Source organism: Pseudochaenichthys georgianus, chromosome 6 (assembly GCF_902827115.2).
Source record: "Pseudochaenichthys georgianus chromosome 6, fPseGeo1.2, whole genome shotgun sequence".
NCBI classification, from domain to species: Eukaryota; Metazoa; Chordata; class Actinopteri; order Perciformes; family Channichthyidae; genus Pseudochaenichthys; species Pseudochaenichthys georgianus.
The window spans coordinates 38445968-38466495 of NC_047508.1; the positions used below are offsets into that span (position 1 = coordinate 38445968).

The 20528-nt window shown below is 42.8% G+C and overlaps 1 protein-coding gene across 5 annotated transcripts in view; it reads left to right on the plus strand.

Moving 5' to 3' along the window:
* The first annotated feature begins 2349 nt into the window (after positions 1-2349).
* The window catches only part of sin3aa (SIN3 transcription regulator family member Aa), a 31263-nt gene continuing 13084 nt past the window's right edge, over positions 2350-20528 (plus strand). For 3 of the 5 annotated variants that reach the window (XM_034084882.1, XM_034084886.2, XM_034084887.2), the window contains exons 1-14: positions 4720-4927; positions 6609-6825; positions 8489-8686; positions 9133-9239; positions 10409-10715; positions 11382-11630; positions 12823-12975; positions 13152-13307; positions 13425-13514; positions 16339-16457; positions 16547-16757; positions 17000-17116; positions 18538-18776; positions 20262-20445. In XM_034084882.1, the coding sequence (XP_033940773.1) occupies positions 6640-6825; positions 8489-8686; positions 9133-9239; positions 10409-10715; positions 11382-11630; positions 12823-12975; positions 13152-13307; positions 13425-13514; positions 16339-16457; positions 16547-16757; positions 17000-17116; positions 18538-18776; positions 20262-20445 (2316 nt within the window). In that variant the 5' untranslated portion in view covers positions 4720-4927; positions 6609-6639. Of the gene's footprint in view, positions 2405-4719; positions 4928-6608; positions 6826-8488; positions 8687-9132; positions 9240-10408; positions 10716-11381; positions 11631-12822; positions 12976-13151; positions 13308-13424; positions 13515-16338; positions 16458-16546; positions 16758-16999; positions 17117-18537; positions 18777-20261; positions 20446-20528 lie in introns of those variants that run through there. The other 2 variants (XM_034084885.1, XM_034084883.1) reach the window with 2 other exon arrangements.

The following is a 20528-nucleotide window of genomic DNA, read 5'->3' on the forward strand; positions in this document are numbered from 1 at the left end:
ACAAAACATGCACAGATATGGAGGAAATAAAAATATTGAAACCAATTCAAAATGTTGAAAAGTAACATTAATGCTGCACAAATGTATATTTTTATATCAACAATCGTGACGCAGTGTAAAGTGAAAGACACCGCTCGTATGACATGCAGAATAACGACAGTTCCCCTCAGCTCAACGCAGCATTTTAGCGTCTATCAGCTGGTTGTTGTTTCAGTTTTGCCTTTCACAAAATTGCTCTCAACCGGCCCGGCAATAAACGGTGGAAAACCACGTAGTGTTTGCGAGGACAGAAGAAGCATATCCACTAGCGAGCCTCGTATTTCCCTTCAGAGTTAGTGGAGATCAAAACAGCAAAAAAGGAGTTAATACATTTCACAAGCCTTTAGAAACTAAACCGTAATGAATGCTAATGTTGTTGCTTGTCGTATGAAAAGGCAACTGACCTCAGCAACAACTTTATAAAGTCATTATAATGTCGAGATTATAACTGCTTCCAAACAAAGGAATCAATAGCTACAGGTTTAAATAATTAGTGTAATGGGTGTAGGTTTTGAAGATTTCTAAACTTCCTGGAATCAAACCTAAACCAAAGTCTTCTTTCATTACAAGGCTAGGTAAAGATTACCATTCATTTGAGCTGACAGCTGAAGGACAAACATCTCTTTTCTTTTGAAACATAGGGCTGGGGGTTGCAGTAAGACTCCTACACTGCTGCAAACACTCAATAACTACAGTGACTTCAGCTAGACTGTGGGCTTTTCAAACCACACCAAAGTAAGCAGTGTAAGCATCAGCGTTGAAAAAGGAATACCCACAAAATGACGTGTATACTCCCAGTACTGTGTAACACTGCAGTGTGTGGGTATTTCTCTCTCAACAATGCTTATTTTTGGGTGTGGTATGACGTCCTCTTGGCAGAATGACCGCTCTCTGCTCAGTATAACAGAGCAGTTAAGCTGTCGGAGATCAGTATTCCGTGTAAGCAGAAACCTTTTGTTTAGTATTGATCTAATTTACCCTGAAGCTGAGTCGATGTTTCGTTTGGCTTGTTGTTGCCGTGTTCACGTCTTAACAACATTCAGATGCTATAACCCTTTTGTATAGATGGAACATCTTTTAAAGATCACTGTGACAGTTTTCAGTTACTTTTAAATGGTATGCCAGTAATCCAGTTTTACAATGTCACTGAATCACAGGCCCTTAATCCTACACCTGGAGATATACTACAAATAATAAACGTTTAGATCAAAAACCTCTGATCATCCCATTTAAAGCCTAAAGCTAAGATGTAGAAATAAGGACTTTTTCTGTATTTGTCAATGTAGGGCAGAGTACATCTTACAAACCACAAATGTAAACCATGTGAGATATAATGTACTTGTTTTGTGTGAATACATTGTGAGTTTTCAGAAAGTGTCACATTGTTGCATACAACTCAGCCTTCAATACATGAATGGAGCTGCTGCAAGTTTGAAATTATAGTATTCCCTTCTGGCAATAGTCTAATTTGAGTTGTTTCCTTAACTTCAATCTTCAGAAGAAAAAGGTAAACAATTGACATTATACTTTTTATAATCACAGCATTGTTACCTTATTAGAGGCCTTGGGAAAAGAGGATTCAAAGCAAAGTTGACAGTGTATTTTCATTTATATCATATTTGACTGGTGCAATAAATGTACAGAAATTCGAAGTATCTAAAGTGAAAGCTTTAAAAAAAAAAAAGCAGATACAAGCCGTTTCAAATTGTTGTATTATTTTATCTAGCTTTAACATTACGGTTCATTTACATATTAGCACTATGTTAAGGGTGCAGCTGGTTCTGTTAGGGCTTGATGATTTATATATTGAACTAACTTTAGCTTAGAATGAGAGGAAATGTTACTTAATTGGGGAAATAAATGACAATTTATGGCAAAAATAATGCTGAAAATGTATAGGCCCCTCGTTATTGTCACTTGTAACCATGACTGTGTGTGTCTCTTTTCTTTCTTTTTGATTGTAAAGATAAGTCATACGTTAACGAAAGCTGAATCTGCCAACTTGTAGTCAACTATCTTGCTCTGTCAAAAATTCAGTGGAGTAAGAAGTAGCCTTTAGTGGAGTAAAGTATTAAAAACTAAATAAAGAGGGCATACTAGTAATACAGTATACCTATATCAGTATATTAGATGAGCCTAACAACATAAGGCCACAGTTCCCAGTGGGTTCTCTTCACTGTGGAGATGGTGAGGTTAGATGATAGCCATGGAGACTCTGTTGTTTCCCTGCTGCTGCTTCACTTTTAGCGGGTGATATTCAAAATAAAGTGACGTGGATGGCAGTATGCGCCAATGCAAGCGGAGGGGGGCGTCTCCAACTATTTTGTTACAAACACGAATCCGGAGTAAGGAGTCTTTTTCCTGGGTATGTAACAGCTGGTTAAACTAAATAATACCATTGTTATTGCTGCTATTACAAGTGAACGATGTTTATGTCGAGACGGAAAGCGTCTTGGGGTCAGTCGCGCCTCGTTGTGTCTTTAAATGAATTGAAGGGGGCTTTTTACGGTCGTGAACGACAACAAAATAGCCAGGAACATAACACGATAGATGACCAAATCTACAGGACGTCATTTTGTGGGCTTGTAAACACTCTTTCCGGGCTGTGTTGTAAATGTGAGGCATCTCGCTGTCTGGAAACATTTTTTCTGCAGCGATGTGTGAGCATACGCTAATGCATCCGTAGGGGGGAGGGAGTTGTTGTGGTGAGGCAGGTTAGACATTTTACTTCCCACTATTGAAGTAAACAAAGAATAGGATTTGTTTGGTGCTCGGTCGCCCTATTTCTCTGCAGAGAAATGCGTCTGCGTGTTATATGGGATCGCGGAGAATGGCCGATGTTTCCACACAGGCAGCGACGGCGTAGTTCCCGTTCCGTTTGACTTTGGCATTGTTTAGTAAGGGCAACTGGATCGGATCTTTGCCGCCCTGAAAATATGCAGTGTCGGGTCGCCTATAGGCCCTACTTCACCGTGAGTGCCCACCAGCGTACATGCAAAAGCGTCAATTACCAGATGATGCATTCTATTAGTGCCTTTTGTTTGGAGAGTGCAGACTGTAAATACGCACGTCGACTGACGCGGAGTGCATGCAGGGGGGCTGATCCTCCTCCGTGGGCACCGTGTTGTTCGGAGAGGGATCTCCACAGCCTTGCATGCTTTTGCACAAAACTTAAAAAATAAAATACTTGCTAAGCTGCCAAAGAATACTCGAATTGTGCATTTAAATTTAAATTTTCAAAAATATGTTTTTGTGGTCAAAACTGCTCTCGGTCTGGAGCATACGTTTTGCAAAAGAGGCTAGCAGTAATGTGGGGAAAGCTAGTCGGGAGGATAGTAGAGTATTGTGTGGTGAATGTGTGTGTGAGCAGCCTATGATGCTGCTGACTCCTCTGCCTGCCAGCCTGGAATGAGGAATCCCGGGCTGGTGTTGCAGCTCCGCCTGTCGTGGGCGATGGTTTATTTTGGAAGTTCCACCTTTTTGGTCATTTGTAATGACGGTTGAATGCAGTGATTGGCTGAAGTGTTTAAAAAGAGGCGGGACTCGAGTGCAAAAGCAAACTCCCTCATACAGAGTCACGTGTTACCAAAGTCCAGGAAGTAGGCTTGCGAGATATGTAGAAAGGACTCACTATGCATAATATAATAATACATAATAAAATGAAATGTTTGTGTCCTACCAGGTTATTTTAATACTAGATATTTTGTATTTGAGATATAAAGCAAGATGTTGAATCTATATTTACATATAGTAAGATATGGGTTACCAAGGGTCACACAAGGTAAACATGTTCTGTCTCTGTCCTGCAGAGGGGTCATGTGTAAAAACGGAGTATTGAGACCTTTATTATTTATTTTGTTTAATTATACTCACACATGTTGTTTTATCAATTTACCACAAACCAACTGACATACATAAATCCTGGGGCTAGATAATATCCTAGTAAAGGAGTACTACTTGTTTTGTGCAAAAATAAAGCTGACATCATGTCCATCGTGGGCTACTTTATGAAAGGATATGCTCCAAAATACAAATACATACACATAAATATTAACTGACGAATGGATATAAACAATCTCCGAAAATGTACAATATAAATGTTCTAAATACTCCTTGACAACAATTCTAAGCTATTAGTATTTGTATTTATGGAGTGATACTGAGTGTGTGCTTGTGTTTACATGGGCAAGCAATGCAAGATCATTTTTGCAGTCAAGTTTATTAAAACATGTGCATTTCAAAAACAATTGCTTAATGCAACCTCTGATTCTTTTTATTAACAATATTATACAAATACAACAAGTCCATCATGAATACTTGCAGTCTTGGAAGAGTCATGTAGGTATACCGGTGTGCAGATATTGTGCAGGATAAGAAAGTCCTGCAGGACAAAGAGACAGGCTTGTCATAAAAAACACAAAAAGTAAGATACGAGGACTTATTTTCATTAACAAGCTTGTAGTTGTGTGGACACACCATACAAGCGGGACTCCTGCTGATATTGTCGCGCTTCAAGTCAAAATGGGCGTGCATGGATACTGTGCGAGGAAATCCTTGATTGACAGTTCAAGCTGTCAAATCCGGGGACATCACTCCGCCCTTCCGTGGAGCCTCTGAACGAACCGACCAATAGCGAGTGTCGGGGCGGGGCTACACACGGAAACCCCGCCTCCTCCCAGAGCCAACCGAACGGTTGTTTTCCTCTCTCGGGAGATTTTCACTTTGCAGCTTGAACTGTTTATTTTAAAGCACACGCCGATGATAAGTTGCTTTTAGCATATACATCACTGTGGTATCTTCCCCGGCCTGAGGAGTAAGCAGGTAACCAGAAAAAGAACGGATAATCAAAGCATCATTTGCGTTCTTCAGCTCGCTATTTGGGAGAGGGGTGAGTTCATTCAGCAAGCTAACACAGCTTTAGCTATATCTACCGTTAGTAGCCGTTTTAAGTACCCCACATGGGAAATCAATGTTGCTTTTAATCTCTATTACCTCAAACTAGACCCGACATGAGTTCTATAATAAATCGATAACTAATGCTGGCTTTAGATGTGACAGTAACAGCGAACCAGCCGCTAATGGTTAGCTGCATGTGCTTCCCTGCTAGGTGCTCGGTGTCTGGGGTACTCATGTTGTTTACATTAGCCAGCTAGCTAACTGGCAGCTCACAGCCACTGTCGACAAAACAAGTTATCCTTGTAGTTAATACAAAAACTGCTTTCGTATACTTCAACGTAGAAAGGCAGCCAGGAGGCGAGCAATTCAGCTACTTGTCATGCTTACCTGTTTGAAATGGAGTGTAATTTGCTGCTGTCCTGCGCCACGCTCTAAATGGCGGGCGTCAAGAAAGCGTCGTGGCTGTAACTCGAGGTCGGTGCTTGTGATGCCAGGCCATAAAGGGGATGGTGAAGCGCTGTTGTTAGCATGTGTCTAGCAATCATATATGCATTTGCCTTTTTGTGACTTTATCGATATTAAACCAAGTTAAAATGAAGTATCTACGAGCACCACAGCCTCGTTTTCGTTGGCCGCGGCTGTTCAGAGCGAGACTCTATAGTTGTCGAGTCCACTTTAGCTTGACAGTGTCACTTTTTCTCGACGTTGGGGGTTTGAAACATACTTTATTTTCTTCCCCGTCGGGTTTCTGAGCTTTCTCTTTGTTTTAACGCAATTCATTGACGTGTTTATGCAGTTGTTGCTGTCTTGAGGAAGTTCTGAATGGCAGGCTGGCTCCCCCACGTTCCCACAGCGAGCACCTGTTTGTTGCATCGGTGACGTAGGCTGTGTGTGTTTCATTGGCTACGGAGACTGCAAGCTTTACATTCAAGGCATGGTAACATTTAGAGGCATTTAATCGTCGCGTTATCCCTCGGTGATCACCTCACTTTGTGTACAGTACATGACAGACCTTGGGGATGAAGTTGCATGATGTTTAATACGTGTGTCATGCAGAATAGTATCATTATTTATTACTTGGATAACCAAGAGTTGTACGTCAGGGATATCTCTGCAGTTGACAGGAGGAACTTAAAAAAAGATGACAAAGTAGGTCAACTTGTAAAAATAAAATGATGATCTCATAAGAAATGTCAACAATTTGAGTGTACTGTTTATATCTGTGCCACAATCATTTTCTTACGTAATGCAGTTCAAGGCTGGAGCTGATCAGCACGCTTTTTGAGTAACATGTGGCGTCTGTTAGCTTATTCAAAAATGTAATCAGTGACAACACACATAAACCTATTTTCAAAAAGAAAATGATTCAAAGTACGACACCAAAATCGACATGGGCTATAACATGTTAGTCAATCAATACACTCCCATGTAGTTGACCTCTGTTTACCCTCAGGCCACTAAAAGCATTGGGTGTTTCATCGGATTTATGGTAATAGACTATGTAATATTTGTCTTCCCAAGCTTAACAACAGAAGCCTCTAGCTGGCACTGTATGTATCCATAAATTCACATTTGAAGTAAAAAAAAAAAAAAACTGCCACAATAAATGAAATCAAGTGGCTGATTTAATGGATTCCCGCATTAAATGATCTCCATATGCTTTTTATCCACAGGTCTCTCAGCTCTTACGAGTATGAGTTCATAATGAAGCGGCGACTGGAGGATCAGGAAACGGTTTTTGCGTCCCAGCAGCGGCGCCTCGCTGGCAACGCGGAGGCTTTCCAGCATCGGGTCCTGGCACCTGCCCCTGCCCCGGCTGTGTATGAGGCCGTGCCCGACAACATGCAGCCCACAGCAGGCGTCCAGTACTCCGTCCCCCAGGGATACCAGGTAGGCTCTGCTCGTCCACTGCAGATCTGTTTTAAACTTACTGACTTAAGAGTTCAAAACTAGGTCAAACAGCAGTTTTAAGTCATTTGTGGCTCATAGATTAGTTTAGATCAGTTTGTGCTGCCTGTTAGAGACTAAAGCAGATGTTTCTTTCTGTAATCTTCCAGCATGGCTCCCTTTTTATTGATTTACATCAGGGGTGTCCAAACTTTTTTCACCGAGGGCCACATACAGAAAAATATACGAAGGGCTGGGCCACTCACTAGAGGTATATTGCCTCATAAGTTCAGTTATAAGTTGGCAAAATCAATCAAATGTAGGTAAAGTATTCTTGTGAGTGTTGGCAGCTGATCCCTTAAAGGTCCCATGTCAAGCTTTTCCGGTTATTGCCGTCCCCTTGTGTGTTATGAAGGTTTGTATGCATGTAAACGGTGTGCAGAGTCAAAACCCTCAAAGTACACCCTGTAGCGAGTAAAACTCTTAACACAGAAAAGACCTCCCCAAAACGCCTCGTTGAAGATACGTCATTGTCCATGGTTTACTTCCTGGGTATTGTGACGTAGGATGGCCAGTAGCCGCGCCCAGAGCTATGACGCGATACGGTAATGCTTTACCCGGAACCAAATGGACCAATCCGCGGAGCCGTTACGTTAAGCCCCCGCGGATTGGTCCAAATTGACCAATCCACGGACTTCCTCACACACACACACACACACACACACACACACACACACACACACACACACACACACACACTCAGTGCAGGCAGCTCTGCTGATTTCTCCTCCCTGGCTGCAGGCTGATAACAGACAGTTGGGATAGCGGCAAAATTCTCTCTGCAGACCCATTCTCACAGCGTTTATCAACCTTTTTCTTACTCAATATCAAGCCACACTTACTGTTTTTACTTCGGCTGTGACTTTGTGTGTGCTCAGGATGAGTTTGGCTGTGTTTCGATGTGTATCACTAAACAAGGAAACCACACCTCCATGGAGCTTAGTGCGATTCACAACGTCCCGACCAATCGGAGCACACTGTGCCCACAGGGAGGGTGGGGCTGCAGCTATTGGAGCTACAACGAGCCGTTAAAGGCAGAGAGTGAAATTCAGTGAATACACGTAGTTTACAGAGATGCTGTTTGAGAAACCAACGTGAGTTTGGAAAATTGCACAATTTAAATCTATTTTAGTAGACCTCAACAATGGAATTATGATCAGTGGAAATGGCCATGACATGGGACCTTTTTTAAAACAGAAGCCTCAAATTGATTATAATAAGGAGAAATAGGAAGGGTGTATTTCATTTCATTATGTAAATAAGTAATTTAAAGATATGTTAACTTAATTTACTGAATTTATTCGAAAAGTGGGCTTATTAACACATTAATATTACTTTGTAATTTATTTGTACATTTTGTATTTAAGAATTACAATATAAAAAAAGCTAAAGTTTCATTTGTGGGCCATATTCCATTATACCTTTTGAATTTGCTGAGGGAAGGTTCATAATGGGCCGCATTTGGCCCCCGGGCCGTAGTTTGGACACCCCTGATTTACATGCTTGTTTTTGTTGTGATTATTCCTATTACAACCATGTCACATTGCTATCCATCATTTAACCCACCTGATATACTGAAGTTAACTTCTTACCATTGCTGTTATAGGTATCTCTGCTCTCCCAGGTTCCCACCGTGCCCCAGAACAGTGGCGGGCATGGGCACGCTCCGAGCCCAGTGGTCCACGGGGGGTCCCACCACCACAGCCCAGCAGTCCAGTCCCACGGGCCCTCAGTGATGTCAGGGCACAGCCACACAGCTGCTCCCCTGGCCTCGGCACAGGGCCAGCAGTTCCAGAGGCTCAAGGTCAGTCGGCCCGTTTCATTTTGACAGATTCTCACACTTGTCACGTCCCATGTAAAACGCGGCAAATGTCACTGAGTTTTCATGTCAAGGAAGTTAGCGTAAGTTGTGTATTAAAAATACACCATAAAAAAATGTTGATTTGTTAGATTCTACTACTTTGGACCAATGTTATGGTTGGTAAAAAAAAAAAGGCTGGTTTACTCTTTACCCCTGTTTGAAATAGTTAGTGGAGCTAATAATGAACACTTTAAGACCTGGGTTAAAATATTAGTTTATTTACTCAAGATTTCAAAATGCAATGCTGTGGTTAATTGTCACTGTTGATTTGTTGTATGATCTAATAGCTCTTTTACTTCTTGAATATTGGGTTATAAATCAAAATCAGTGAATCTAGAAGGAAACAGATTGGCAGATGTTGGTGAAATTGACTTTCCCTCTTCTCTCAGGTGGAAGATGCTCTGTCTTACTTGGATCAAGTGAAACTGCAGTTTGGGAACCATCCTCAGGTCTACAACGACTTTCTGGACATAATGAAAGAGTTCAAGTCTCAAAGGTGAGGCCAATGTTTGAATATAGAGACAAATGTAGTGGGAATTAAGCCAGAATCTATATTTTAAGTGTCCTTACTTTTTCTGTCCTACCTTTTTAACTACAGGGTCATGGCACCTAATAGAACAGTTCTTTTAAATGTAGAAGCCAAAGGAAAGGGCCATACATCTCAAATAGACTAGTTTTTTTTTTGCATAATAGCAATTTGACCAGAACCATTCTCACATTTCCCCAAAAAAACGTGACGTCAATTTCTAGCCTTTCAATCTTTCCATCTTTGTGGCCTCCACAAAGACCATTAGTATGTTTTCGCTGACCTCATTGCTGAGAACGGCCGGTCTCTTGTCCCCGTCACAGGTGGTAGGTAAAGCTGGCATTTGTTTAAAAACAATCTGAAGTTCAAAGGGTATGCTCTGCTCTTTGTTTGGTAAAACTCTCAATGCCCCTCGATGTTGGCAGCCTTTGAATGCACCCCGAGTCACATCCCAAGTACATTAGGATGACTGTCGCTGCTGCATCTGTCAGATTAGGAAAATACATTATGATGAGATTTTGACGACATCAACATCATTATCTTTCAAAACAACTTGTAAGTCAGAACCCCCGACAGCATTGGTTTCGCTTTGAAACAACTTCTCTATTTTCTCGAACTAACAATTGATCAAAAACTGTTATTTTGGTAATTTTCTATTTATGAGCTAATAGCAATATTTAGCCATTTGTGAATGCACATTAATACGGGGCCATTTTTTGCTAAGAGTGCTTGATAACTAGAAGATATGGAAGGATCTGAAGGCACCATTTTGCTTATTTGAGTGTGTACAAACATTCACATGCAGAGGTTCCATAGCTGCAAGGTTGTCGCTTGCACTTCCTGAAAAATGTAACCATTTATTTGAGTTTTAATGACTTGTGTTTTATCCCACATGCATCAGTTAAAACTTTTGGTTAAATCATTAAAAACTAGTAGTTACAATCTGATCCTTAACCAACCAAATTTAACTTGCAAACTTACATTTGTTGAGTCAGGGTTATTGGGATTCATGATGTCGCAGTATTTCAAATTATTGTACTTTTTTTAAACATAGGAGCTTCAGTTAAATACTTGATTCACAGGATACCAAATATGGTGGATATAAATTCATTCTGTCTTTTGTGTCGCTGTTGTTCTAGTATTGACACCCCGGGGGTCATCAGCAGAGTGTCACAGCTCTTCAAAGGTCACCCTGACCTCATCATGGGCTTCAACACCTTCCTGCCGCCGGGCTACAAGATCGAGGTCCAGAGCAACGACCTGGTCAACGTGACCACGCCTGGTCAGATCCACCACATCACCCCGCATGGCATTTCAGTCTCAAACATCCCACTAACAGGAGCAGCGCCCCTCCATCCGCCCCAGCTCCCGTCTGCTGCCACCACCACCACCACCACCGCCGCTCTGCCCCTTCTGACGCAACCCACCCCCACCAAGATGAGCAAGGTGAGAAACTCTTAGTGGACACCTGCAGACTTGTACAAACAATAGCCAAAAATCCCAACATATCAATTGTTATTCCCTTCTCCACTATCTTGTTTGAAAACAAATACAAATCAGATGTTTTGCAGTTCACAGGCATGACGTGTTAGCATCTCAAGTGGCCCCTCGACAAAAAGCAATGGGACATTTTCATTGGCTTTTGGAATGAGTTCAATGACAGACAAACGTTTATGATAATTACACATTTTGTTTGGCAGGATCATTTCCACATTCAAGTCAAAGCGTAACTGCAAAAGCCAGAGGGTATAACGCTATAAAAAAACTACAGCTCAGTCGCATGACTTCAATTCACCAGCACGAAGCTAAAGGTCGAACTCGTGCCAGCGTGAGGACGTTTAGAAGTCCCATTTATTCACAAGTTAACAACCACCGTTTTATGACGCCTTAGACATTCACGAGTGCGGTGTTTACTGACATACTTCATGTTGTAAAACCAAACATGAAGACTCATAGACCTGTGTTAACCCTATATCAGGCATCTTACCAAAAAACAATCAAAAATATGTTGACTTTGAGACAAGCATTCATGATAGCTAAAAGGCTAACTTGTTCCCTGGTTTTAGGACTCATTCCTGCACCACTCTAACCTTCACTGTTGTGTCCTTCCAGCCTCTTCAGCCCCAGGCGCTGACACCGAGCAGTCAGAGCAATCCGTCCATCCCGGCCTTCCCCTCTCCTCGCTCCCCGCCCATGCAGCTCCACCTTCCACTCAGCGGGACCCCCACCGGGCCACCCATGCAGAACAACCAGCCCGTGGAGTTCAACCACGCCATCAACTATGTCAACAAGATCAAGAACCGCTTTCAGGGCCAGCCCGACATCTACAAAGCCTTCCTGGAGATCCTCCACACGTACCAGGTCAGGGGCTAAACTGAAACTGAATAAAGTGTTTTGTCCCTTTTTTTTAAAGATACTTTAGCCGCGTTCACACCAAGTACTTTGCTGTACTTAGTTTCCCTATGGAACTAAGAGCCGATCGCGTTCACACCGGAATAAGTTCCTGAGGGCAGATTACGCAAATGAGCCGCTGACGTCACTTCGTCTTCTTCTGCTTTGGGTTTACTGGCAGGCCGCAAACAACTTCACGGTGTATACTGCCGCCCGAAGTCCCCGGAGTTGGGGACTTCTACTGAAGCCTTCCGAGTAAATAGCCAGAACGCCGACACCTCCTCATCTCCACCGCTCCCATGTTTTCTTTTGTGTTGCCATAAGTTAGTCTCTCTGCGTTTGTGTGCTGGGCGAATGCTAATGCTAATGCTAATAATGCTAATGCGAGGATAATAAAATGGCGGCTCTACAAAAACATTTCCGAGTTTTACGGGGCGTGGTTTGCAATCGCCCAGCCAATCAGAACTGTGGTACTTTTTTCCCCCAGGAAAGTACCTGCTCTCAGCAGGCGCTAAAAATGGGGTGAAAAGTTCCCGGCACTTAGTCATTTTTTTGGTGTGAACGCGACATCAGGGGTACTAACGGAACTAAACGCGGAAAGTACGAGTGAAAAGTACTCGGTGTGAACGCGGCTAATGATATTGTTGCTCATATGAAAGGGTGCAATAGTGATTAGGAGAGCTGCAGACTTGTGGTTGTGACTAAGAGAGGTTCTCACACACTTGGTAGAGAAGTGTCAGTACATAGCTGGGACCGTGTTGTTTTCATATGGTTATAGTTTCTGTTCCTCAGGGCTTAAAATGCAGAGCTCTCAATATAGAAGGGCTGCCCTCAACACTGCTCTTATTTGTGAAACTTAAAATGTTGCTGTTTAATTAACTTCAACTTTTCCTAAGTTTCCTCTTTAGCTTTGTTTGGCCTTGCTGGATCAGTGACATGATGGCAAATCTCCGAAATGTTACCTTTTTCAACCCACTGTAGATGCAGTCCTGATATAGGTAATAGGGAAGTGCGTTTGTAAAAAAAAAAGAGAAGTCATCTGTAAACTTTCACATAGTTCTAGAGATCAACTTTATTAACACAGGACCTTTCACACAAACAAACAGTTCTTACAAAAGTAAGAGTAAATCAATCCCACTAAACCTGTGTTCCTCCACTACAGAAGGAGCAGCGTAACGCTAAGGAGGCCGGTGGGAACTACACCCCGGCTCTGACGGAGCAGGAGGTGTACGCTCAGGTGGCACGGCTCTTCAAGAACCAGGAAGACCTGCTCTCAGAGTTTGGCCAATTCCTGCCCGACGCCAACAGCTCAGTGGTGAGCGGAGAACTTTACCTCTTACTTCACTGAAGATGTGCTGGCACTGGTGTCCTACTTGGAGCTTTTGTACCAATTAAACTCTCCATATTCCACCTCAGATAGATTTTCCAGAGTGTAAGAGAGCATGTACATGCACCTTGGTCTTTAACAGTGTTGTGTATTATTCCCCCTAGCTGTTAAGTAAGACTACAGCTGAGAAGGCGGAGGCTGTACGGAACGACCATGGCGGTACTGCTAAGAAGCTGCAGCTCAACAACAAACAGCGGCCCAATCAGAACGGCTGCCCGATCCGCCGGCATCCAACTCCAGGGGCCACCCCCCCTATCAAGGTACATCCTCAACTCCTGCTGAAGCTATGGTGCACTTCTATTGCTTTTTTATTTCCTTTTTGTTTTTGTAATGATTGTACTGATGTCCTCTTGCTTTTTGTTTTGATAACGCTACAGAAAAAGCCCAAGTTACTGAACTTGAAAGATTCCTCGGTGGCAGAGGCCAGCAAGCATGGAGTCGGGACAGAATCTCTGTTCTTTGAGAAGGTGAGCTTTTTTGTGTTTGCTGAGTTTCATCATTTTGTCTATGTGAAGCAAACAGTCATTAAATGATAGGATATTGACTCTTGGGTTGTAAAGGAAGGAAGCAAAGTTCACAAGTTGAGCAGATGGCATTTTACATAAAGCACAAGCTTGAAAAAGCAAGACGGAGAGGTGTTTTCTATTGGCAAGAATTGATAGTTTACTATTAGGGATGCACGATATTGGTTTTTTGAAACCGATACCGATAACTTCCTGCTTCTCAAGACCGATACCGATAATAAAAAAAAAATGTACGTACGTCTTCGTACGCTTTTAACACACCATCGTAGCGATGGCGATGTTTCAGGTGACTGATCAGGTTCGAAGTATTAGGGAGCACTGGATTTGTGAAGAACTCCCCTCTTCCTAAACCACTAATACCACAGTACTGGCAAAACGGGAGGAGCCGAGTGAAAAACAAGCGCCCCTCATCCCAATCCACCCACACCCCTTTTTTTTTTTTTTTTTTACCCTAAAAATATATTGTATATTATCGGGGCTATTAATACTGGTATCGGGATGACGTCATAATTCCTAATATCGGACCGATAATTATCGGCCCGATAATTATCGTGCATCCCTATTTACTATTATAGATTTAACCCATTAAGCCCTATAATGGCTTTTCCCCCAGTTTTTTTTCACGAAACTGTCTCTTGGCTTCTTAAAATGTAATAAACTATGAATGTGTCATACTCACTAAACGGGAAGAAACTCAGCTAACTGACGGTATGAACCATTTTTACTGAAACAAAACACAAGTCTCACAAGAAGCATCTAAATGAGCCCTGAGCGAAAAAATGCTAACGCACATAGCACAGAACTCTAGGTATAAATCGATCGATATACTTATCGGATCTGCAAAAACAAGCTTTGCTAGAGATTCCACAGATTCCATACATATAAGTATCATCACTGAGCGATCAGAACTCGCGACAGGGGAAGCAAAACCAGACAACACACGACATTGCTTTAGGTAGCAAAACACAAAGATATGCTCACCTTAACTGTTATTCTGATCATTACATTACATTTCATTTAGCTGACGCTTTTATCCAAAGCGACTTACAATAAGTACATTCGACCAGGAAGATACAACCTTGAAGAAAAATCATAAAAGTACATCAGGTTTCATAGAGCCAAACATTTCAAGTGGTACTCAACTGGCAATAGATATGCCAGTCTTTTGTTAGTATATAAGTGCTTTGTTAGTAATTCTATCGCTTGAAATGGAGTCGAAAGAGATGAGTTTTCAGTCTGCGCCGGAAGATATGCAAGCTATCTGCTGTCCTGATGTCAATGGGGAGCTCATTCCACCATTTTGGAGCCAGGATAGCAAACCCACGTGTTTTTGCTGATGGGAACTTGGGTCCCCCTCGCAGTGCGGGTGCAGCGAGCTATTTGGCTGATGCAGAGCGGAGTGCACGTGCTGGGGTGTACAGTTTAACCATGTCCTGGATGTAGGAAGGGCCAGATCCATTCGCAGAATGGTATGCAAGTACCATTGTTTTGAAGTGGATTGTAGCAGTTACTGGAAGCCAGTGAAGTGAGCGGAGGAGCGGAGTGGTGTGGGAAAATGTTGGAAGGTTGAAGACCAGGCGAGCCGCTGCATTCTGGATGAGCTGCACATGCAGGTAGACCAGCCAGGAGGGAGTTGCAGTAGTCTAGGCGTGAGATGACAAGAGCCTGAACCAAAACCTGCGTCGCTTTCTGGGTCAGCTGGGGACGCATCCTCCTGATGTTGTAAAGCGTGTATCTGCAGCAGCGGGTTGTAGCAGCGATGTTTGCAGTGAAGGACAGGTTGTTATCTAGGGTCACACCCAGATTCCTTGCAGTCTGAGTCGGGGAAACAACAGAGGTGTCGATGTTGATTGTTAGGTCAAGAGTGGGACAATCTTTTCCCGGAGGGAAAAGCAGTTCAGTCTTGTCAAGGTTGAGCTTGAGGTGATGAGCAGACATCCACTGAGAGATGTCAGCTAGACAAGCAGAGATGCGTGCGACAACCTGGGTCTCTGGGCGGGGAGGACAGAATTAATTGGGTGTCGTCAGCGTAGCAGTGGTATGAAAAACCTTGCGGGCTAATGACAGATCTGAGCGAGTTTGTGTACAAGGAGAAGAGGAGGGGACCAAGAACAGAGCCCTGAGGGACCCCTGTAGTTAATTGACAAGGGTCGGACTCGGACCCTCTCCAAGTAGGTACGTTCTTTCAGGTATGAGGTGAGGAGGGAAAGTGCAGAGCCTGAAACTCCAGGTTCTTGGAGAGTGCGAAGGAGGATCTGATGGTTCACCGTGTCGAATGTAGCAGACAGGTCCAACAGGATGATGACAGAGGAGAGGGAGGCTGCTTTGCCAGTGTACAGTTCCTCAGAGACAGATCGGATCCAGAAGGTTGTTCTGATGGAGATAACAGGAGAGTTGTTTAAAGACAGCGCGTTCAAGTGTTTTAGACAGGAACGGGAGGAGAGAGACAGGCCTGTAGTTTATAACATCAGACGGGTTGAGAGTGGGTTTCTTTAGGAGAGGGTTTACTCTTGCCTCCTTGAGACTGTTTGGAAAGTGAAGTCAGAGAAGTATTGATGAAATGGGTGAGAGACGGTAGAATATCAGGAGCGATAGTCTGAAGGAGGTTTGAAGGGATAGGGTCCAGAGGACAGGTGGTAGGATGGGCAGAAGTATGTATCAAGTATCAATATTACAACAGTTAAGCTTTGCTAAGTTATTTTGCTTTTGTTATATACCTCCACTCGGCTCTGTTACATGCTGTTGTGATATTTAATTGTCTCTTCAGGTGCGCAAAGCCTTGCGAAGTGCAGAGGCTTACGACAACTTCCTGCGGTGCCTGGTCATCTTCAACCAGGAGGTGATCTCCAGGGCTGAACTGGTGCAGCTGGTGCTGCCTTTTTTAGGGTGAGTATCAGTCCTGGAAAATTAATTTAAAATATTTGTTGGAACAGTATATGTCATACATTGTTTTTTTCCCTTTTTATGTTGTGCAGAAAATTCCCAGAGCTGTTCAACTGGTTTAAAAACTTCCTGGGATATCGGGAAATGTCCCACATCGAATCGTATCCTAAGGAACGGGCCACCGAGGGCATCGCCATGGAGATCGATTATGCTTCCTGTAAGAGACTAGGCTCCAGTTACAGAGCTCTGCCCAAAAGCTACCAGCAGCCCAAATGCACCGGCAGAACTCCACTTTGTAAAGAGGTAAGAGCGGCAACAGTTGATAGGGAAACTTATAATTAAGAGTTAAATATGGAACATTTATTAATGCCATATTTTTGTATAACGACTCACGTTTTGTTATTACTTCTATGACCGGTAAACTGAAACTCCCATGGTCTTTTCTTGATCAATCTTATCCAACATAGTGATTAAACAATTGAACAAATCCCACGTATGATAAAGAGCCTTTAAGATGACACAGTGTTTGTTTCTGCCATGTCCAGGTCTTAAATGACACCTGGGTCTCCTTCCCCTCCTGGTCTGAGGACTCCACGTTTGTCAGCTCCAAGAAGACTCAGTACGAGGAGAATATCTACAGATGTGAGGACGAGCGCTTTGAGGTGAGCTGGGACATAAAATATTTACACCTTGTCGGTTGATCTCACCACAGGTGGGGGGGAAATGGCAAAACATTGCAAACATCAAAAGATTCAAACAACAGTACTAGCAAGGCAGTCACAGACGTATCTGTCTCTAGGAAAGAAAGTAGAACATTGCAAAAGTATTATAAAGAGAATAAGAACTAATTAACTGGCAAAAGGTCTGTTTGTAGCTTTTCTAAAAGATAAAGATTATTTACTTTCATTCATTGAGCTAAAACAACATTTTAAAATTCAATTATTACTATTATTTATTATAGTTTCTTAAATCTCTTAGTATTTGTGACTCATACGAGTATTCGGCTCTAAAAATGGACAATAAATGTTGTTGAAATGAAACGGAGATGTACTGTATGTTTCTGTTTTTATTTGATAGACATAGGGGAAGGCTATAAGACAACATGTAGACATGGTTGGAACATTTTAGTAACTTCATTTGAATTTAAAAACTCCTGACTGCACATCAACACATTTTTGTTTGCCGGTCAACATGTCCGTTAAAGTTGAAATCTTGTGGAGTACTTCGTGACCACAGAGTGTGAACGTTGTGATCAGCTGTTTTAGCGCAGTTCTCCAGTGAAGGGGGGGGGGGGGGAGTCTCCCTCCGCAGCCGGTTGGCGTAGTTTTGGCACAGTTCCGTTGTACAGACCGACGTTAACAGCAGCCCTGTCTGTGCACACGGAGACCAACTCTGTCGTCCGATGATCTAACCGCCTTCTGGAAAAGCTTCACAAGTACGTCAGTACGCAAATGCGCTTTGTGACACAAGTGACGGTACGCATTTCAGATTGTTGCCGCGCATGCGTACCTGCGTACCAGATATGTGCACCCCTGTCTATAACTGGTTACGGTAGTTTGAGAGGTTATTAAAATAGATACGTGTGATATTCTAATCTGAAGTGTGTGTTTTGTTCCGCTCACCGCTGCAGGTGATCATGCAGAGCTGCGTGTCGACTCGTCAGCAGCAGCTGATCTCTCTCTCCCGTCAGATTAGACTCGCGTTTGTCCATATCGATCAGATCCAGCTAGTTCTAGCTAATGATATGACTACCTGCTTATCAAAAGACACCTGAACAATAAGCGTCGCTATGCAACCGGGCGAGGCCGCAAAGTATAGCGCAGCATTATGCATTTGTTTACATGCCAACAGATCAACGCACAATCAACCCATACAGGATATCTCTTTCTCCACATTAAGTGTTAGACATTAGAATGGACTCTTCTTGTCTGTCACATACTCTTCTTGTCTGTCACATAAGTGGCGCAACTGATGCGGTATTGTGCTAAGGGGAAATTATTTTGACCGAAGAGATTTAGATTTCCAACATACTCTGCAACACACAGCAATGGATATTAAAACCCCTGTGTTTTCTCCCCCACAGTTGGACGTAGTGCTGGAGACCAACCTGGCCACCATCAAAGGGCTGGAGGCGGTGCAGAGGAAGTTGTCCCGCATGTCGGCGGAGGAGCAGGCCAAGTTCCGATTGGACAACACGATGGGCGGCTCCTCGGAGGTCGTGCACCGTAAAGCCATCCAGAGGATATACGGAGACAAGGCGCCCGACATCCTGGATGGCCTGAAGAAGAACCCGGCTGTGTCTGTGCCCATCGTGCTAAAGAGGTGGGGGGGAACCTTATCCTGACTAATGTTTAGTTTCCTTTGTAACAAGGCTATCTGTATATGTGGAAAAAGCTATTTTGAGAGAATCAAAGTCAAAAGTAAATGTTATTTTCAATCTTTCAGTTTGTGTGTACAGACAGAGAGATCGAAATACCGTTTCAATTGTTAAGAACCATTTATAAACCAGTTCTAACATAGTTTGCATACATAGAATAGAATAGATAGAATTGGGAGGGATGAAACCCTCTTTAATGGTCACACATGCAGAGCACACAGCACACACGGTGAAATGTGTTCTGTGCTTTTAACCCATCCTAGTACCAGGAGTCTAGTACTAGGAGCAGTGGGCAGCTAGTGCACAGCCCCCGGGAACCGGTGACCCTACGGCTCCCAGTCCAAGCCCCTACTGACTGAGCCTCTGCCGGACAACATCAACACAGGCTCACTATTTGGCAAGATGACTAAGCCTTATATTGGCTACTACTTCGTCTTCTTCATCAGCCAGCATCCTTGGTATCTGTTGATGTCGCTGAGATGATTCCCCCCCAACCATCTTGATGTTTCCTGGCATCTCTTTATGACCATTTATTTACGAGTTACTAACATTTATAGTTGCCAAAAGGGAGCCTTATTGTAAAGTGGAAGGTGAGGGAGGTGAGAACTTGTTTCACACCTATTGTAAAGTGTAAAACACATTCCCATTCATTAATGAGTTACTATTTCTTAGCAGTACAGATAAATGTGGGTTCACTATTTGGCAAGCAACCGGTCACAGTCGCCCTGTTTATCTCATGTCTTATAAAAGCTTATTAATGATTTATAAAGTGTTCACAACCTAATTAATAAATTAATTACAAACTATTCGTAAACCCTTTTTATAAGGGTAGTATTATTGTAAATTGGTACCGAATGTTCTTTAACACTAGAACCGCCAGACGGGTCAAATGTACCCGCTATTGATTTTCAGGGTACAATGTTCTTTTATTTATCACACAGAGCAGTGAGTTTCGATCGCACAGGGATGAAACTTATACCAATAGCATCTGTGGACTCTCAGCTTTTCATATGATATAGTTTGTGCAGATAGCATGAAGTATAACATATCGCTACCAGTGCTGATTTATAATTAAAAAAAATATATAATAAAAAGTTACATAATTAAAAAAAATACACATACTGTAACAGTTCTTAGGATTTAGCAGCCAGGTATGTATTACACAGTTATTAACGGTATCTATATATATTGCACATAGGTGGTTGGTATTTAACAGCAAGGGGTGAGTGTTGTGGTGTGTGTGTGGGGGGGTGGTCAACTAGGGGCTGTGCTGGTTGTATAGTCTGACCGCTGCAGGAAGGAAAGACCTGCGGTATCTCTCCGTGAGACAGCGGGGATGCTGAAGGAGCTGCACTCAAACTACATTTTTTCTTTGAAATATGAATTCAAACATTGTGTGAGTTAATAACTTGACTTTCTCTTCTGACCAGGTTAAAGACTAAGGAGGAGGAGTGGCGGGAAGCCCAGCGAGGCTTCAACAAGATCTGGAGGGAGCAGAACGAGAAGTATTACCTCAAGTCTCTCGACCATCAGGGCGTCAACTTCAAACAGAACGACACCAAAGTGCTTCGATCCAAGTCCATGCTGAATGAAATCGAAAGCATTTATGATGAGGTGCGTTTCTTTCTACTATACCTCAGAGCATTACAAAAAAATAACATAAACAACTTCCAATCAAATAATGATAAACAGGAGAG